General features: G+C 40.4%; 1 protein-coding gene and 1 long non-coding RNA gene across 3 annotated transcripts; both read left to right on the forward strand.

The window, feature by feature from the left end:
- Window positions 1–375: 375 nt before the first annotated feature.
- Window positions 376–19,582, forward strand: LOC129578605 (probable E3 ubiquitin-protein ligase HERC2). 2 transcript variants are annotated; one of them, XM_055467426.1, is made up of 28 exons: window positions 376–1,675; window positions 1,750–1,991; window positions 2,072–2,679; window positions 2,767–5,400; window positions 5,493–5,646; window positions 5,732–6,034; window positions 6,121–6,504; window positions 6,611–7,891; window positions 7,974–8,122; window positions 8,208–9,960; window positions 10,033–10,213; window positions 10,296–10,941; window positions 11,029–11,488; window positions 11,573–12,071; window positions 12,153–12,327; window positions 12,407–12,547; window positions 12,657–12,819; window positions 12,894–13,031; window positions 13,097–14,437; window positions 14,511–15,222; window positions 15,295–15,474; window positions 15,599–16,311; window positions 16,384–16,622; window positions 16,695–17,170; window positions 17,245–17,734; window positions 17,830–17,989; window positions 18,086–18,394; window positions 18,498–19,582. In XM_055467426.1, the coding sequence occupies exons 1-28, from the start codon at window positions 1,198–1,200 to the stop codon at window positions 18,642–18,644; spliced, it is 15,156 nt and encodes a 5,051-aa protein (XP_055323401.1). In that variant the 5' UTR covers window positions 376–1,197; the 3' UTR covers window positions 18,645–19,582. The 2 variants fall into 2 exon arrangements, with proteins under 2 accessions (XP_055323401.1, XP_055323393.1); XM_055467418.1 differs by having other exon boundaries at window positions 14,511–15,474.
- A 162-nt stretch (window positions 19,583–19,744) lies between these two features.
- Window positions 19,745–21,121, forward strand: LOC129578632 (uncharacterized). The gene is made up of 4 exons (XR_008689122.1): window positions 19,745–19,862; window positions 19,939–20,020; window positions 20,140–20,825; window positions 20,904–21,121. It is a non-coding gene; the product is annotated as an uncharacterized LOC129578632 (long non-coding RNA).
- Window positions 21,122–21,173: the final 52 nt, after the last annotated feature.

Genomic DNA, 21,173 nt, shown 5'->3' on the forward strand with positions numbered 1-21,173 from the left:
CAGCCGCTAACACGAAATGTGTAAACAAAAGTCAGCTGATTGTCGGTTTTTCCAACAAAAAAAAAACTGCAATTTACGGCGCATGCTGTGGATGCCGCACCATTCGTGCGTCGATGTAAACAAAACGCTTGGCTTTCGCTTTTGCTTTCGTTGCGCGCAGTGCAACATATGACCGATTCATAGTCGAAACGCCAATGCTTTGCTCTGGTGGAGCGCTCATTCATTTTGGTTATATGTATAAATACATTGTTTGACATTTGAAAGTCTAATACAACCATAGTACATACAACATAGCCCCGTACAAAAATACACCATACTATAGACACACGTATAGAGTCGCAGCAGTTGGTGTGTACTGTGTAGCGAATGTACAGTGCGTGCATTGACATACAATATGTCATACATCGGCTTGAATAACATTGGTGTTCGCCATATTCTTTTTTCTCTCTCTCCAGTTAAAGTAGTACACAAGTGACAGTGTTAGTTAAGTAGCCGTAGAGTTTGCATCTGCATTCTAAAAATACCAAAGAGAAAAGGGCAATTTTTTTCTTGCTTTGCTTACATTGCAGCAACCATTATTCATTTGATTTTTTTTTTCTAGTTTCAAATATTTTTCACACATTTTTCCATGATTTGATTCAATTTGTTTGTGGGAAATTGACTGAAATTTAATAAATTCAATAGATTTATCACCACCGGATTGGTGAAATTGTTAATTTTATGAGCCAAAGGGAAATATAGTATATGTGTTTGGCGTTTGTGAAGAGAAAAAAAAAATAGGACAGGGTGTGGAATGAATAGTGAAAATGGCCAGCAAATAAATTTTCATTTTCATTTCTCTCCATCGAAAATGTAAAGAAACTGTAAAAAAAAATGTGGATGATAGCAATGAGTGTGAGTTTTGGTATTGCGTCGTCATTGAATTGGATGGCGATGAGTTCGTAATGTGAAAAATCGATTTGTGCCATTTTCGCCATTCGATTGTTGTTGCTGTCGTCGTCATTATCGTCGATGTTTGACACATTTTTTATCGATTTATGCAGCGCAAATGCATCGTAAACTACAAATTTAGCTGTTGAATCCCATTGAGAATATAAAAGTCAAGTGCGTGTGTTGTATTTTATTGTTGTTGTTTCGATTCACTATCATATAAAAACTACGAAACAACCTAGATCGCAGAAGAAAAAGAAAATAATCATGGCAACAATCACAGCAACAACTGACATTCGACTACGGCCATTACCGTATCTGAACAGTAAATGGCTTCGGGCGGATTTATTGGCAGCGCTACGTTCACCCGAGAATTTGTCAATTTTATGGAATAATTTAATCAAAGACAATGAATTGTATTGTGATAGCAGTGGCTCAAATGTAAATAGCAACAGTTCGAATAGTGGGGCCTTTAAATTGGAAGCAAATAATGCAGTGGGCAATGTTTCGTACGCACTGCCATCAAATCGACGGTATTATTGTGGCGTTGAAAAATTAACGTGCAGCTGTTGCACCGGATATTGTCGGCCCGATGCGAACTGCTGTAATTGCATGTCGTGTCGTGTGCTTGATGGCAGTGAACCGTTGCCAAAACGTTCGTCATCATCGGATGGTGCAGATGAATCGGAAGCAATACCAGCGTCCGATTCAATTCTTGACTCGTGGCTTTGGTGTCAAATGCCAAGTAAGAATGAGCGAAAAAAAAACAAGTCGAACTGTTTGCAATTGTTAATTTTTTTTGTGGTTATTTGCATTTAGGTGACCGTGACAAAAAGTTATGCATAAAAGCTTTGCTTGCGGAACAGCGTGATCTATCGCTACAAGCAGCTGGCCATTCACTGTCGGCCGTTCATTTGAAGCAGAGAATTTTTGTATATCATCGATATTTAGTGGCGCTGGCTCGTTCACAAAAATCATCACCAACATCAATCAAGAATCCAATGACTTCGCTGAGAAAACAAGCTATACAAAATGAACACATTAAAAAGCTTGAACTACAGGTAAAATCAGGATAAATCTCGTTGCCAAGTGATTTTACATCAATTTATTCTTTTTTGTTGGCCTTTATCTGTTTTTTCAGAAGTCACAAAGCACAGAGCAACAAATCTTGAATTTGCAACAGCAAAAGGCGAGTGCGTCAATTGAAAAGGCTACATTTGGTTTGGCTCGCGTTGGAACTCGCGCCGCTTTGAACTTCTCGTTTGCATTTTTGCGGCGAGCCTGGCGATCGGGCGAAGATTGCGAACTATGCAGTGAATTACTGTCTGAAGCATTGGATGCAATGCAAAGTCTTCCAGAAGCTTCGCTCTTCGATTCCACACAAGTATCTTCGTTGTGGTTGGAAGTGCTCGAGCGTTCAATAAAATTCCTACGACAAGTTGTAAACAATGATCTAATCCTAAGCGGTTCAGTGCCGCGAACAGATCGACACATTGCACTTAGTCTGTTGCTTGAGCTAGAATCACAAAAGGGTACATTGAGCGCTTCGCTCGAGGCCATTTTGCTGTTGATGACTCTGTGGGAGAAGGAAAAAGACACGGACGACAATCGAACGCAGCAATTTTCACAAAATAGCGGTGCACCGCTCATACCAATTCTACGGCGATATGAATCCATACAGTCTAATAACCAGGATATCGTTACCAATACCAATGAAGGATCGATCGCACCGACTGAGTCGTTTTTGAGGTGAATTTTGACACTTTCTTCATTTGGTCGTCATAATATCATCGAGATTGGTTTTGATGTTTTATTTTCTGTGTGCTTTAATTACAGGTTCCTGAAATTACCCGATCAAGAAGCGGCCAGTATTGAGTTGAAACAAGCGGCCGTTGTGATTATGAGCCATTTGGATCGATTGGCAAAGCCACATTTACCAACCTCAAACTACGTTACAAAGCATACCATTCAGAATTCAGCATCACCACAGCTCTTCACCTACGGAATGATCTTTTCGAATAATGACAACTTTGGATTTTTATCGGATCCGGTGAATACCGAATTGCCAGTGTTTGGCGAAGCATCTACTGGCTTGCAGCCACATTTGGACAATTTATTGGATTCATTCCAAAAACCAATAACAATTGAATGTGTTGTATGTAGCGAAAAACATATGCTCCTTTTGACCACCGACGGCGAAGTGTTTGCAATAAACACAAGTGATTATGTGATAAATGAATCAACACCAATGGTCAAGAAACCAAATGAATCGCATGCATTCAAAAGAATCGAAGGATTTGGAAATTCACGTGTTCTAAAATTGTCGGCTCACTATGAGGGAAACCATTTTCTGGCATTGAATGCGGAACACCATGTGTTTTCGTGGGGATGCGGTGAAAATGGAAGACTTGGACTGAACGATAAACAATCAAGAGATGAACCGACGAAAATCACCGCGTTGGCCAATAAATTCATCTCGAAAATCTACTGTGGATCGGCTTACAGTGCAGCACTTACCATATCGGGTGATTTGTACACATTTGGACGAGGAAATTACGGTTGCTTGGGACATGGCAATTCAGAAGATAAATTAGAGCCCACTTTGGTGCAAGCATTAAAAGACCACACAATAGTCGATGTGGCGCTTGGCACAAGCGATGCACACACACTATGTGTCACTGATATCGGATTGGTGTTTGCCTTTGGAGACGGAGACTATGGTAAATTGGGTAATGGCTCATGTGTTGGCTGTGCGCTTCCCATTCAAATTGACGGACTGCCCATGGTATCACGAGTGTTCATTGGAAACCAATTTAGTGTGGCATTATCTTACGATGGTCGTATTTTTAGCTGGGGCAAACGGTATGGTGGTCGCTTAGGCCACAGCACAACCGACTATGGACAAAATGCGAAAATTGCCGCGGCTATAAAAACGATTGAAGGCCCGGCGGAATATTGCTATATACCGAAGAAAGTGTGCGCACTCGAGGGCAAACAAATCATTGACATTGCTGTTGGTTCGTCACACTGCATGGCACTAAGTAGCAATAACGAACTGTTCGGATGGGGACGTAATGATTTCCAACAGATTTGCCATCATTCGGTTTGCAGAGACCCAATAATTTCCACTCCAATTCTAACGACACCACCATCGGTTCGAATCAGCGGCATCGCGTGCGGTTCAACATACAGTATCCTCTATTGTAATTCGTCTGTGATTGCAATCGATACAAGAGTTCCTTATGTCGTCGATTTAAGTGAGTCAACGTTTAAATTTCTAGAACAATTATTGGCAATGGTTTGTTCGAATAGTTGTGGTGGTGGCGGAGGCAACAACAACGCATCGACAGAAGGAACGCGACATCCACCGTCACAAGAATTTGAGTGCATTGCAGTCGGATGTTTGAATTTGTTGCGTCTTCAATTCTATTCACTCATTTCAAATGGAATGTCACCGAAATCAATTGGTTTGGCCGAAGGCAGTCGATTATTGGTGAATTTAAAGTCACGCGTTCTTCAACTAGCCGGCGGTTCGAATATTCTAAAAACCATTCAAGATTCAGCTCAACGGGCATTACAAATCGGATGGAGTATTCTGTTGCCATCCGCGACCGAACGAGCACAAACGCTTACGTCATTACTGCCATCTGAACCGAGTATCTCAACATCGGGCCATCGATTTATGACCGATCTTTTAGTCAATTCCCTAATGGCAGACGAAGGCTTGCAAACAGCATTGAAACAAGCAATCAACACCGAACCCGAAGAGTGCTTGAATAATAGTCAAAATCTTCCATTACTTCATCTGATCAAACAGCTGTTGCGAAATAATTCGGCATTGACACAGGCACGACTCTCACAATTGCTCGTCGCCGGACCAGCATACTACAAAACCGATGAAGTTCTCACCAAAACACCCGAACAACTGTCACCTAGTCTCGATTTATTGCACCGTTTCCAACGACTTTTGTTGGCACACATTCATCAGTCGACAGACGATGATTGCAACGGATCCGAAGCTCTCTTGGGAAAATACGTGCAAAATGTGGTAACGTTCTGTATCACCACCCTATCGAAAGCACATGAAGTGGTTTCACATTCAAAAGAAACCAATATCTCTGAAATTCTGTCGGGAGACATTTCGGACACGTTGCTGTATGAATTATTGATTGGTCTTGTGCTGTTGCATCGCGATAAAAGTGGAATAGTTCTGCAAACAATCGATTGGAATAATACATTTGTTCCATTGCTTGGCGTACTAAATGAACTGAATCGGTTGGTTTGCGAATCCGAAGTTCAAGATAACGACAGTTTGGGCTGGCCGGGAATTATTTGCCGCGGTTCGTCGAAAGTATCTCAATGCAACGAAGAATCAATGCTGATTCGACAGTCCGATTTGGAAAACCATATTGCCGACAACGGCAAATGGATTGTTATGAATGGATTCGTGTACGACATTGACGATTATCAGTAAGTGACGTTAAATTTGATCATCTTTACAATGGCATTGAAATTGAACTTTTGGATAATTTATTGATTTTCGATTATTGTTTTCTGCATAGATCCGATTGTCCCTTAACAAATGCGCTGTTGATGAACAACATTGGAAAGGATTTGTCGGCTGAAATGAACAATCCACAACATCGACCTGCTTTAGACTATATTTCGTCACATTTGAGAATCGGGAAATTCTCATGCAATGACAACGAAGAGAAAGTGAGTTTGACTTGAATTTCTTTTCCAATTGCAAAATAGAAGGTAGAAATTGAATGTATTCCAATTCAATTTTCCTCCATATCAGAGCTCAACGCATCAGTCGCTAGTCTTGACGCATCTCGATTCCGAGCGAACACTTTCGTTTCTGCTTGGATTGCGTGCTACGTTGCTACAAAAAGCATCTAATCTTCAACCGGCCGAAATTCAGTGCAAAAACCTGTTGAATTCACCCATCTTTAGTGGTGGCCTACAGAACTGTCTGCAGCCATCCAATCCGTTTGATGAAGAAAAAGGAGAGGCCCGCAGTAGCACATCGACAGCCGGAAGCACTCCAACTGAATCCAGAAATTTGACCGATATCTCGCAACCAATTCATTGGCCAAATACGGTACGTTTTTAGAATCTTCAGGCACTTTTGCACAAGTTTCGACTTTTCAACATTTCAAATGTGTATTTTTTTTTCTTTCTTTCCAGTTAATAACACATCGTATAGACTCTTTGTTGAATGGTTTGGGCGAGGGTCGTTTAACCGATCCTTTAGTTTCAACTTGGATAACAATAACCGAACGCTTCTGCAAAGAGAACAATTTGATTTGGCATCAAGATTTTCCACCTGAGCATCCAATTTCCGAATTGGAGCGTTTGCTAACGGCAATTTTCATAAGGCATCAAAGCCTAGGTGCTTTGGTATTGGCTGTCGTTGATTGTGAATTGAGCAGCAACAGTACAATCGATAAATTGCCTGCACCAGTTGCCGAAATCATCAAACTGGTACATCAAACCAAATGGACACTGATTAAAACGCGCCAGCAACTGAACCGAAGCTACAAAGAAGTGTGTGCGTCAATGATTGACAAGGTATATATATATATTATTTGTTTCTATAGTACACATTTAGTTTCCCGTCTTTTTTTTGTGTGGTTTTGGTTTTGATGTTTGATGCTACCTTTATTCTCTTTATTAGTGTCGATTTTTGCTGTACGAAGTTCGGCCGGTAATTAGTATGGAGCAATGTGCATTCAATCGAATTAAAATTCTGCATCGAACACCACGATTCAAGGCATTTGTTCGTAAAATTATCATCGACATGCGAGAGTCAAAGAAGGTACTTGAATGCGCTGCCAAACTGGAGGACATTTTGAATGTAACCATTCAAAGTCAAACAGCATCGTTCACAACAAAAGTGCAATCGGTCGAAAATTTAAGCGGATTTTCGGTTCAAGCTGATAAAACCATGCATTCGGATTCGAGTGAAATCCTTAAATTTGTCGACGACGATAGTCAAACAATGGATGCACAAAATGATGTGATTAACAATGAAAAACTGACAAAAGATGGAAAAACCGTGGATTTGATAACGGAAAAGAAACCAACGTTGCCGCTACCACCACAAACCATCGAAGAAAACAATGATGAAACCAAAGTTATCGTTACAAATGACACGGAAAATAATACAGCAGCTGCCGTCGCCGCCAGACGACATACAACAAAGTCACAATATGCGAGTGAACAGAGTGATGAACAGTTTATCAACGATGTGATTACAAAATTGAGTGAAAAGTGCATTGTTACTAGATTGGCCGAAGAAAACAATTCGAATAGTCAATCGACGGCAAATAGCATCGATGTTTCAAAAACCATGGCGCTAATTGTTGATTTTGTGCTACAAGATTCGTGCGACGTAGAAACTCTGCGTCGTGCCATGTACTGTCAAGTGCAACGGTACAAGCTGCGAAAGCAGGGCATTGACATGTTTTCGCAATTGTTGCGCGTCACCGACACTTTGGATGCCGTTCAATACAGCATGCTGAGCGGTTATCTGGGACTGTTCCTTGATCGAAGCAAACAACACTTTTTGGATAATGTTCTATGTGATCTCAATATGATTAGCAGCTTTCAAAAAGTGGATCTGATTTTAACGCAGGCAAAAATTATCGAATGGGCCATTTCTGAACTGCAAAAATTTGTGAATCAAGATCAAATTTTCGCAAAACAGAAATGCCATCCAATTGCATTGGGAAAAGATACATCAAATGTATTCTTGAAAAAATTACCAAGAGCACGATTTTTGCTCAGTGTGTTTGGTGTTTTGTCGAAAAATATCGGACCAAACGAAGTCAGCTTAATCATCAATGCCGGTACATTGGGTAGTATTTTGAGTTTACTGCGACAAACTGGCAGCGAAAATCCACCGGGCAAAACGTTAAATGAATTGTCATACGTTTATGAGGATGCTATTGTTAAGGTAAGCCGTATACGGTAATATGAAAATTGTGCTTGCAAGTTCGATTCATTTGTTTCATGTATCAATTCTCGTTGACACACAGAAATGTAACAAAGCCAACTTGACTGGACCGGAGCTAACGAAACTGATGAAAATCGGAACTCGTGTTGTGCGCGGCCAAGATTGGAAGTGGGGCGAGCAAGATGGACCGTCAGGAGAAGGCAGAATAATCAGTGAAGTCGGTGATGATGGGTAAGTTTGCATTGGAAATTCTCCCAAGTTGAAAGAAATCTTGAACAAAAACTTATCAATTTTCTCCGTTTTCAATTCCCAATAGTTGGGTTCGCGTTGAATGGGACAATGGCACGACCAACTCTTATCGAATGGGAAAAGAAGGCCAATACGACTTGAAACTGGCCGACTGTGTTTCATCGTCAATCATATCGCCGGATACGGAAACCGAAGAGGATACTTCTTTAACCGAAATGCATCTAACTGGCAGCTCGCACCCAACGAAGCTGTTGAAAAATGCGAGCATGAAAATGTTGAAAATGATATCGGTCAGCATCGCATTGTATGGCGATAAAATTGAAAAATGCGCCCTGGCCAATGTGAGTTCAATGTTCCGAATGTTACTTGCATCCAAGTCAAGCATTACAAACATGGGCCTCCAGTATTGGACGATGTTAGGATTTTTGAGAGCGATAGCGCAACCAAAGCAGATGTCAAAATTATTAACCACACCAACGTGGTTGAATTTGTGCGTGGATATTTTGAATAGTTCAATAACCGACGAAATGGATGTTTACAAGAAAGTGCATTGTGTGCGATTGCTTCACGCCACTTTGATTCACTGGGATGAAAATGAGAGTGATTTGGTGGGTAAATTCATCGAACAGCTTTTCGAATGCTTGGGAAGGATTGTGTTGTTTTGCCCAAATGATTTGTCAATTTTGCATGCTTCGGTCGATGTAAAATCCCGTGTTTTATTGAGTGCATCGAATTCCAGCACAATAGCCGAAGAAATGGTGTCACTTCTGCGCAAACTGCACACATTGCCCGTTTGGAATAACGCAATCAGTTCGTATCTCAGCCAAAAATTGTGCATCGCAGCTGAATTTTTCACAGAGAGCACCGATCAAGCACAGGGTCGTCAGTCAATTGTGCGCCATTCAACGGCCGATTCAGAGAAAGCGTATGTTTTGGCAGCTTTGGTGACAATCGGCGGATGTGATCCCAGACCGAGAATCGGAATGAATATTTTGAACAGCGGAAATGATGGAACAATCATTGCGTTTACAACGAAAGGAAAGGTAGTAATAAGCAGCAGCAGCTTTTCCGATTCGACCATTTCCACGGAAAAGAAGAAAATTTCTGTGGCAACAGCTACATCATGTGCCAATATAATGTCATTCAATATGAATCGATTACCGTTGAATGAGATGCTCCTGAATTCACTGACCGTTTTGCTGTATGGACCCGGCGAATGGAAACCGCATTTAAAGGGCTCAATCGATGTGAACTTGTTGCGAATGCAACAAATCCATTTGTCCACCCTGAATTCAATGGGTGTTTTATTTAAAAATCAATCGTCGTTGCGTAAGATACTGAGACAACGAGTGCCAGGTATATCGCGGTATTCATCCGAAGAAAGTTTGAACGAACAAGAAGCGAATATGAATGTTCCGATCAAAGTCGAAACGTCTTGTGATGATAAAAATACCACACCAGAGCCTACAATGCACTACATGGGCTCGAATGCGTCACAAAATTCGGTTCAAAATGACAACGACGATATCAACGACGATGACGATTTGGATGACTTCAAAACCAGAGTCATCAATGAATTGTTACTACAAAATATATTGGCTCGTGCCATTCAAAGCAATCCATTGAAATCGATCTATTCATATGATGAACTGTCGATGGCCGCATTGAATCTATCACAACAATTGGCAAATAATTTGTACATGGAAAATAGCGTGCCGTATTTCTCAGCTGTTGCTGGCTCAACAACAAAAATGACCAAACCAATATTGGCACCACTTCAACCGACTTTGATTCATGGCGTTCCATTTTATAATGATGCGGTAAGATAGACCACCTCTTGATACATAACATAGGAGATATTGTTAATGAAAATAATCTTTGTTTGAATTTAGTTCCTAGACGATATGCAGTCGCCACTGAGTGATCAAACGGGCAATTTGGCTGCTGGTGGAGCATCGAGAAGAAGTTCGGCCAACGCAAGGCGACCGCTTTCATCCGATGAAATGAACATTAACTTGGTTGTGCGAATGGGATTCAATCGGCGAGCTGTTGAGCTGGCCGTGCGAACATTGAGTAATTATTGAACTATGAAAATCTGCTCACACCATATGTTTGACTCAATATTAATTCAAAAAAATAAATTCTTCTTCCACAGAACAACAAGATGTCGCTCCAGTTGTTGGTCGTACAGTCGAATGGATTATTGACCACCCGGAAGAGTGTGCAATTGCTAACTCACATGACTCACGACTAACGGAAAATGATTCAGAAACGGAGAGCATGTCTGATGCAATCGAAGCACTATCGCTCAACGACACGAGCATTACGAATGAAAGGAAGTATGCAACTCGAGATGATTTCGAATCATTGGACCAGTACGCTACATACGTTCGCAGCATTGTGGTTCCTGGAATGATTGTGCGTTGTTGCGAAGACTTTGAAGAAATTCGCAAAGGTGATATTGGTACCGTTGAAAAAGTCGAACCGGAAGCACTGCATGATTTGAATGTGTATGTCGATTGGAAAGTGTATGGTACTGTTTATTGGATGCGATTTGTGCATATTGAATTGCTTGAACCATCGTCGACATCCAATGATCAATTACCGCATTGCAGCTCATCGTCCATTGAACCAACAATCACGGTTGGCTCACACGTTCGCATACATCAAAATGTTATGACTCCGCGTTACAAATGGGGATCAGTTACACCTGGAAGCATTGGCGTTGTTACCGCTATCAATGAAAATGGTGATGCCAGTGTGGATTTTCCTACGCAATTCAACTGGAGCGGAATTATCAGGTAACGGTCGTGAAGCAATTTAGTTGAAGAGAAGAAAAAAAGAACAGAATAATTGTTAATGACAATCTTTCGTTTTCCATTTTTCAGTGAATTGGAGTTGGTGTGCCAGGGAAATCCAGAGGCAAATGATTACTATCAAAGTGGTGCACACGAAATGCAATCGGAAGGTGATTTAATTGAGGATTGGTCTCGTGTCATTCGTTCGTTGTGTGTTTCATCGAATGAATCGTCAGCCAAATACCTTTTGGATCGTTCAACAAACTATTGGCAAAGTTCAAGCACACAGAGGCATTGGATTCGAATTGAAATGCATGAAAATGTTCTCATTCATTCGCTCGCAATAACCGTCAATGGCTCCGATTGTTCGCATATGCCGTCATTGATTGTAGTTCGAGCCGGAGATACGGTTGATTCCATGAAAGACTACAGCTGGGTTTCAATTAAACCGTCGGATATCAACGTTCAACTGCTTTCGGATATTCGACAGTATTACAAATGGATCGAAATTGTAATCAAACAGTGCAGAAATAACGGAATACAGTGCAAAGTGGGCCTCTTTTTTACGATTTCATAACAAAATTTGCATTTTTATTTATTCTAAATTCAATTCAATTCAATTTTTCTATTTCAGGTGCACGGTATCAGCATAATTGGCCGTCAAAAACAAACCGATCTCGATTTAATGTTGACAAATGCAGCGTTCCTTGCATCAGACAATATTATCAACTGTGAACCAAGCTCATCAACATCATACACGGGCCCAGATGAACGAAACGTTGTCGATCAAAATCAATGCAAAGTGTTTGTATGGGGCTTAAACGATAAAGAGCAATTGGGTGGTCTGAAAGGATCAAAAGTTAAGTGTCCAACATTCTCATCAACACTGACGCAATTGAAACCCATTCACATTGCTGGCGGTTCAAAGTCTTTGTTTATTGTGTCACATGATGGCAAAGTTTATGCTTGTGGCGAAGGAACTAATGGAAGGCTTGGATTGGGTCACAACTATAATGTGTCAACACCTCGAAAATTACCCGTTTTGAGCCAATACGTTGTGAAGAAAGTCGCTGTTCATTCGGGTGGCAAACATGCAATGGCACTCACACTGGATGGACGCGCTTTCTCTTGGGGTAAGCGGATATTTTTTCAGCAATAAAAACCCAGAATTTGTTCAATGTCCAAATATTTTTGGTTATTTTTTTGCGAATTAGGCGAAGGTGAAGATGGAAAATTAGGTCACAACAACCGAATAACTCTCGATAAACCAAAGCTAATTGAAGCACTACGATCAAAGAGAATTCGCGATATTGCGTGTGGTTCGTCACATTCGGCAGCCATAACTGCTTCAGGAGAATTGTACTGCTGGGGATTGGGAGAGTATGGCAGGTATGTAAACAACTCTACCGAACGAGAAAAATATCGCTATGACCGAATCAAATATCATGCTTGTTTATTTTACTTGAAGGCTGGGACATGGTGATAATTTAACACAATTGAAACCGAAGCTAGTTCAAGCGTTACTCGGACGCAGAGTTGTACAAGTTGCATGTGGCAGCAGAGATGCCCAAACATTAGCGCTGACTGAAGATGGAGTGGTGTATTCTTGGTTTGTTTTCATTAACGATTGTGCACAAAATTATTATGAATAATAATTCAAAGTATCATTGAACGTATTTTATCGAAATATTATTGGTATTTCTCTTCAACCTGAATAGGGGTGATGGAGATTTTGGAAAGCTTGGAAGAGGTGGATCTGAAGGTTGTTTTATTCCGCAACCTATTGAAAGACTCACGGACGTTGGTGTCATTCAAATTGAATGTGGAGCACAGTTCAGTTTGGCATTGACCAAATTCGGTGAAATTTGGACATGGGGAAAGGTAAGGAACCAACTCTATCTATATCCATACATATGCATTTAAATAACAACAACAAAACTTTTTCCATTCTTCAGGGCGATTATTTCCGTTTAGGTCATGGTTCAGACCAGCATTTGAGAAAACCGACACCGATTCAAGGACTACGCGGCAAAAAAGTTGTTCATGTGGCTGTTGGAGCTCTTCATTGCTTAGCAGTCACCGACACAGGAGAGGTAACAAACACCATTCTGTTTCTTTTGAATTGTCCAATTTCATAATTAATCTTGATAATTTTCAGGTATTGGCTTGGGGTGACAATGATCACGGTCAACAAGGAACTGGCACGACTACTGTAAACAAGAAGCCTTGCTCTGTAATTGGATTGGATACATTTGTAAATCGTGTAGCTTGTGGCAGTTCACATTCAGTTGCATGGAGTTTACCGCAATGCTCATCCGAAGAAAATAAGCGAGAGCCAGTTCCGTTCTCGTCATCAAAGGATCCGCTCGGCAGCAATGGCTTAGGAATTTATGACTCTGAGAAAACGTTTGCAGTCAAATCAAAATCACAAAGTCGACCATCACTATCGGAAACTTTGTTGTCGCTCGAGTCGTATGGGGCAAGACAAGCAGCTTTGAGTCATGTGCTGAATGCGATGAGCATCATTCAAGCACGTCAATGTATAATCTCTGCGCTCTCAAGTCACACACAAATCAGTGGTTGTAGTGAAAAAATTGCTACCGATAGCGATGAGTATTTCAAAGATTTGGAGAATTTGCGTGATCATGGAACCGCTGACGATGCTCAGGCACTCGAAACAATTGCGAACGGTGGAGGAGAAGGGCCAGCCGATCAGCAAACAGCATGCAATGATCTTTTAACACCTGACTTGAGCATACACGAAGCGATACCCTCATCGATTTTGCCGGCGATGGCCGGTCCATTGTCAGCCTTCCAGAGTTTGAACCAATCATTGAATGGCTCCATTTCCCTATCGGCATCGATTTCAAGTTGCAACAATGCGGCGCAACGCTCAAAAATGTCGGCGAGTGCGATGTCGGTGATGGCCGCAACGATCACACAACCAGACGAAGTGATAAATGACGATAGCGTGTCTGGTTTGGATGATTTTACCACACTTTTGAGCGAAACAGAAGCAAAGAATTTAGTCGAACTACTCAAGTTGAGTGTAAATGGTCGCACTGAGCAAATTACATCGGCTCAAACCATTGCAAACACACTGATTGCCATGGGATTGAATTCGTCATCGATTTGCGTTATGATTTTGGAAACTTGCATCACAGAGCTTGAAGATTTGTGCACTTCGCGCAACTTCTTAGGCAAAATACCGCGACCAGTGGTTCAGGAAACATCGCATCCATACATCGATAACATAACACTCGTCGGCCATGTGAGAATGCCAAAAGCCGAAGCGTTGCGATTGGAATTCGATCAACAATGTTCAACTGAAAAACGAAATGACCCGCTGATCATTATGGATGGATCGGGCAGAGTGATTGCAACACGCTCAGGGCGAGATTTTTCGCAATGGGCTCCCGAAATTCGCATTCCAGGTGAAGAAATGAGATGGAAATTCTCCAGTGATTCATCAGTGAATGGATGGGGCTTCAAGTTTTGGGTATGAAATAGTTTGAACTTTATTGAAAAAAGAAACAATTTTTTTTACATTTTGCTTCGATTCCATTTTACAGGTACACGCAATAATGCCGCCCGCATTCCTCCAGGAAAATGGCTCAGATCGTACCATCTTAGCTCAGCCATCAATGGACCTTGTTATTTCTCTGCTCGATTCAAATCTTGAACCTTCAAATCCAAACATCCTACTGCGATTGGCGTCCGCACTTTCGGCATGTGCACAATTGAGCACGTTGACAACAAGCCAACGGATTTGGGCCATACGAAAGATGCACCGTCTTTTAATGTTGAAATTAGCGCCAAAACCATTAGATCCATCACTTAATGTGTTTTTGACACCTTTAATCGATTGCTTATTGAAGCAATACGAATTCGAAGAGTCACACGTTCGGTCTGGCATTCAATTGATGCATTCAGATTATTTGAAAACTCTGGCCGCTTTAGCATGTGACATGCAACTCGATACGCTGCTAGTCAGTTCAGATATGCAAAAATGGTCTTGGTTTAGACGCTACTGTTCAGCCGTTCGTGTTGCCCAATCAATCATCTATCGAACACCGTTGCCAGCTTCATTTTGTGCCGAAGTTCGTAAGAAAATCGTTGAAATGAGCCCAACCACCCAAATTCCACTGGCTATGGACACATCGATTCAATCGATAGCGAGCAATAATTCATCAAATGCTCAAATATCAAGCAACTCAGCACCGGCTGTACTTGGTCCTCCACAACACAATGCTGAATCTATACATTCGGCAACATCAAGTGAAGGTAAGAAAAAAAACAACTCATTTAAGACGAAAAGAACAACAATTCGTTTACTTTGTAAATTTCACTTTGCAGATACTCACGAAGGTCAATTGCCGCTGTATCTCGACCATACAGTGTTCAAGCCACAACATGATCGACAGCTATTGCAATGGCTAAACAACAGACCGGAAGATTGGTCATTGAGCTGGGGCGGAGCGACTGTTATCTATGGATGGGGTCACAATCACCGCGGTCAACTCGGTGGTTTAGAAGGTAACACAGAAGTTGTTCGAACAGAAAATCGAATTTTTAACTAAAATCAATTCATTCTTCTATCACATCGAGTTTGGAAACTTCTAAAATATTATTTTCCATGTGAATTTCTCTTTCATTTAAGGTGGTCGCATCAAAAGTCCTACACCTTGTGATTCGCTCAGCATTTTGCGACCGATTTGCATTGCCGGCGGTGAACAAACTCTTTTTGTCGTTACGCCCGACGGAAAACTATACGCAACGGGCTATGGAGCAGGTGGCAGGCTAGGAATCGGTGGCACCGATTCGATGACATCACCTACTTTAGTTGAATCTTTGCAACACGTTTTCATAAAAAAGGTTGCCGTTAATTCAGGTGGCAAACACTGTCTAGCTCTCACTGCCGATGGAGATGTGTTTGCTTGGGGTGAAGGTGAAGAGGGCAAGTTAGGCCATGGCGATCGTTTGAGCTACGATAAACCAAAGTTGATTGAGGCATTGAGTGGCGTTAGTGTAATTGATATTGCGTGTGGTAGTGCTCATTCGGCTTGTATAACATCGTCTGGTAACTTGTTCACTTGGGGAAAAGGCCGCTATGGTCGGCTTGGGCACGGAGATTCTGAAGATCAATTGAAACCAAAGATGGTCGAGGCGCTGATTGGCTATCGAGTCATTGATGTTGCGTGCGGATCAGGTGATGCGCAAACATTGTGCATAACGGACGACGATAGTGTTTGGAGTTTTGGTGACGGAGACTATGGAAAATTGGGTCGTGGTGGCTCTGAAGGCTGTAAATATCCCATTAAAATTGACAGTCTAGTCGGTTTGGGTGTGGTCAAAGTTGAATGTGGCTCACAGGTACATATCTAACATGATTCATTTTCAATCGATTGTTCATTTTGTACTGAACTACATTCTTTTTTTTTATAGTTTTCCATTGCATTAACTCGATCTGGTGCAGTTTACACTTGGGGAAAAGGTGATTATCATAGACTAGGCCACGGTTCCGTCGATCATGTGCGAAGACCAAAGAAAGTAGCCGCGTTGCAAGGCATCAAAATTGTCTCCATTGCAACTGGATCTCTGCATTGTGTTGCTTGCGATGATATGGGAAGAGTGTTTTGCTGGGGCGACAACGATGAAGGCCAACTTGGCGATGGAACAATCAGGTAGGTTTTACCTATTCTGTCAAGTAAATTAATAATTGGAAAAGATAAAATAAAAATAATGTCTATTTACAGTGCAATTCCACGACCACGAATCGTGACGGCACTTCAAGGAAAATACGTTGTAAAAGTGACATGTGGTTCAGCGCATACTTTGGCACTATCAACGTCACAGATACACGATGCGATGCGATCTCCTCCGAATCCACCGCTCGAGTACGATTTTGTTCGTGATTTACCACCGGAATCGCTTTACGCTCGGCTCATTCTACTCCATCATTTCTCGGAGCTAATGTGCCCATGTTTCACTCTGCTGCCGATCGACGGTGAAGTTTCATTGGCCGCACTAAAGGATGTGCTTGTGTATAGTATCAAAGAAGCAGCTTTCAGAAAAGTCGTACAAACGACAATGGTTCGCGACAAGCAACACGGTCCAGTATTCGAGTTGAATCGTATTCAAGTGAAACGATCTCGCAGCAAGGGTGGATTTGCTGGCCCCGATGGAATGAAGAGCGTTTTCGGGCAAATGGTTCAAAAATTACCGCTGATAAGTAAGTTTCTGCTGATTTTTCCACAAGTCTTCTTTGAAAAGCCAAATTTTATTATTTTTTCTATTGTTTTACAGATCAAGAAGCCCTTTACCTCCCGCAAAGAGTATGGAAAGTAAAGTTTGTTGGTGAGAGTGTAGATGATTGCGGAGGTGGTTTCAGTGAGTCAATTGCCGAAATGTGTGACGAACTCCAGAACGGAAGCGTACCGCTGTTGATTCAAACACCGAATGGTCGTGGTGAAGCTGGAGCCAATCGAGATTGCTTCCTACTCGACCCAACATTAGTGACCGTTTTGCAGATGAATATGTTCCGATTTTTGGGCGTTTTGATGGGCATTGCTGTACGCACTGGTTCACCGTTGAGTTTGAATTTGGCCGAGCCGGTGTGGCGTCAACTAACTGGAGAATCCCTTAGACCATCCGATTTGACCGAAGTTGATCGAGATTATATCACCAGTTTGATTTGCATCCGAGACATGGAAGATGATCCGAAAGTGTTCCATGCACTCGATTTACCATTCTCAACGCCATCTGCCAAAGGTCACGACTGTCAACTGTCGACAAGGTATGCGGGAATGGATTTTTTTTTTGCTGGAATTTGCACAATTTTTGCACGTGAATGCATTTTCATGTTTATTATTCATTATTTTATTTGTACAGGTATACGAAGATCACACCGCAAAACAAACAAGAATACGTTCGCCTAGCGTTGAATTATCGATTGGGAGAGTTCGATGAGCAAGTTAAAGCGGTTCGCGATGGAATGTCAAAAGTCATCCCGGTTCCTTTACTTTCGCTGTTTTCAGCTTCACAGTTGCAGGTAAGCAAGAATTTAAATCAAATGTGAACCCTTTTCCCCACTCATTTCTGAAATCATTCGAACTTCATTAATCCCATTCCATTTCAAACCAAAAAGGCAATGGTGTGCGGCAGTCCCGAAATTCCATTGGGCTTACTAAAATCGGTAGCTTCATACAAGGGAGTCGATGCAACATCGTCTCTCGTTCAATGGTTCTGGGATGTGATGGAAGAGTTTTCGAATCATGAGCGTTCATTGTTCTTGCGCTTTGTGTGGGGCAGAACGCGATTGCCACGCACGATAGCCGATTTCCGTGGTCGAGATTTCGTGTTACAAGTGTTGGACAAATATCAACCACCCGATCATTTTCTTCCAGAGAGTTATACTTGCTTCTTTTTGCTTAAAATGCCACGTTATTCCTGCAAGGTAATGAATGAGTTTATTCAATGAGCATTGCGATGACATCGATGCAAATCAATTGCTCTAACAAATTTATGGACACGAATTTTTTATTCTATTTTCCAAACAGGCCGTTCTGCTGGAAAAACTAAAGTACGCCATTTATTTCTGCAAGAGTATCGATACGGATGAATATGCCCGTGTAGCCATGGTCGATCCCACCGAGCCAACAGCCAGCGAAAGTGACATTGAATCGGAAGTTAGCGAAGAAATGTAAACAGTCAAATCTCAACATTAGAATAGTCAATGATTAGTTTCATCATCAATCGCGTTCGATTTTCAATGTTTGTTCAAAGAAATAGTAGACGTTCATAGTGAATTGAAAAAAAAAGCCGAACTTCATGTCATTCAGTAGTTACGAAATTATGTTTACAAAATTAGTAGACACTTAGCCAAACAGTTTAAAAACCAATTATTATTCTAATTACTAAAAACAAACCAAAAAAGCAAAAGAAAAGAACTATGCGATTATAACAATTTGAACAATTTAGAGAGTTCCATTTGCTTATTAGATCATTTTGTTCAGCGTATAGAGCTCTACTATAGAATTGTAGTGAAAAATCTGATATAATTTCAGTTTATTGAAGAATTTGAATCAAGCAAAAACGTTGCTTTTTTTTTGTTTTATAAATCGCCTTATTATATCAATAATTTGGTTATCAGCTGCTGATAACTATGCTTGCATTCAAAATGACAAATGGAACATGAGTTCCAATCAAACAGCAAGTACCAAACTATTTTTCTTAACCATCAACTTGATCTCCCATGATTTTTTTTTTCCCCCAAATCGAAAACCAACTTTTTTAAAAAGAGAATTACGATATCAGATGGCATATGATAATGGAATGTGAGAAAAAGAAAAAAGGTTACTTATTTTATATGGACTTTGTTCGAAAAATCCTCTCTAAATGAGTGAAATTCATTTTTGTACGAATTTACATTCGAACTTTATTTGCAATCAATTGCAATACAATAAAATCAAAAAAAAAATCCTTTATATGCAGAGAAGAGAAGTGAGAAAAGAATAGAATAATATATATAATGGAATCATTTAATCATTTCCACTTTTCTTTCGAATGATTTTATTTATTTTTATTCAAGCTTTTTGCAAAAATAAAACAAAAACTCGCACTAATTTTGCACAACAATTTTAAATTCATTTGTGTTTTTTTCCAAATTTCGTTTTATTTTGAATTTCGTTTGAATATTAAAAACAAATTGTCTGAATTTAAATCGTTTGCATGGTCACCAACCAATAGTGGTGAAAATGTCAAAACTCAACGAAACCATTCTTTTCCATATGTGTTTTGACAGTCAGTCAGTTCATTGTAAAACAATAAACAGAGCGGACCTTATATAACTTGATATTAGACGAAAAACCATCAAATTCTTCGAGAATTTCCATATTTTTCGGATAATAAAAACCGTACATCAAGTAAGTAAACATTTCGGAATCAAAAGAGTGTGTAAATTGGTAGACTCAACGTTTATTTTACGTTCTTTCAAGGCAGAATGTCTCGTCCAAATCCACTTTCGGGTGATATTTGGGTGCGTGGTGTCATGGAGCATCCAGCATCCAAAAAACCCTTCAAGGTAAATTTATGTGATCAAAAGTAGTTGCGTTTGAATCAAATATCATCAAACATGCAACTAATCGATAGAAATCTCACTCGATACTTGTCTAATCGACGCATTGAACTTTCTGTTTGCAGGCAAACGCACTGACCTACGCATGCTTCGGTTTCATGGCCGTGTACTTTGCCTATCAACTTCCAAGAATCCACTATCACTGCAGAAAGCCAGATCGTGTACCATCAGATGCTTTGAAATATGATCGTAAAACCAAAAAATACGTCGAATGAGTGCTATGATTAAATTAGATGTTGAATGATTGTAATGGCTTTCCCATGTGAAAGACACTCAATAAAACTGTACTAAAATCACTCCAGTTAGTTAAATTTGGTTCTCTCTCTTTTTAAGTAGAAAATCTTTCGACCATTTTATGGTGGGAGATTTATGTATTATGGCAGGACATCGAATCTCATCATAATCATCAGTTTTCTATAGATATTCATAAATCATTTTAACAAAATCAATGAAAAAGTTCAGTGTTCGTTGAGTTTACAACAACGTCAACATTTTGACAGCTGTCAATTGGACGAGTCCAATCAAAATACTTCTTGGTTGTGGTTTATTTCTCTTCGAATAAATAGCTGAAAATAAATCTATTGTCAAGTATTTTGAACGTATTTCCCAAGTGCATACAAGTCAAGTGATGGCAGAGAATATACCAAAAAAAACGGCAAATGCAGACAATCCACTGGCACGTGAATTGATGGAGGTGCGTTTTAAAATGCGTGACCGATTGATGATTGAAGGGTATAAACCATTCTACAAAGTAAGCAAACATGGAAATGAACGAATGGCTAAATCATTTTCATATTTATGGTAAAACATTCTCTTTTCCCATTCTTAGAATCAAAGCAACCGATATACATTGATTGGTGGATTCTGTTTATGGCTCGGATATATGATATACAACACAGTGAAAGGAACTACAATGCATAGTTCATTTCATGATTGAATAAACGCCCGTCTCTAGATAATTATCTAAAAAATGTTGTGAATAATAATGAATAATTGTAGGAATAAATTTGTTGAATAAAAACCATAGATTTCATCTAAAAAAATAAATCATATTTCGTAATTCGGTTGCGTTTGCATTGTTGCCAATAAGAAATCAATC

The sequence above is a fragment of the Sitodiplosis mosellana genome, unplaced genomic scaffold (assembly GCF_009176505.1).
Source record: "Sitodiplosis mosellana isolate CC-2019 unplaced genomic scaffold, AAFC_SMos_1.0 Smas_scaffold_1, whole genome shotgun sequence".
NCBI classification, from domain to species: domain Eukaryota; kingdom Metazoa; phylum Arthropoda; class Insecta; order Diptera; family Cecidomyiidae; genus Sitodiplosis; species Sitodiplosis mosellana.

What these genes read in the sequence shown, in the direction of transcription:
- LOC129578605 (XM_055467418.1), top strand. Translation starts at nt 1,198, where the DNA reads ATGGCAACAATCACAGCAACAACTGACATTCGACTACGGCCATTACCG. An exon ending in CAATTCATTGGCCAAATACG is followed by an intron (nt 6,035 to 6,120) that starts GTACGTTTTTAG and finishes CTTTCTTTCCAG; the next exon opens with TTAATAACACATCGTATAGA. An exon ending in TCAAAAATTACCGCTGATAA is followed by an intron (nt 17,171 to 17,244) that starts GTAAGTTTCTGC and finishes ATTGTTTTACAG; the next exon opens with ATCAAGAAGCCCTTTACCTC.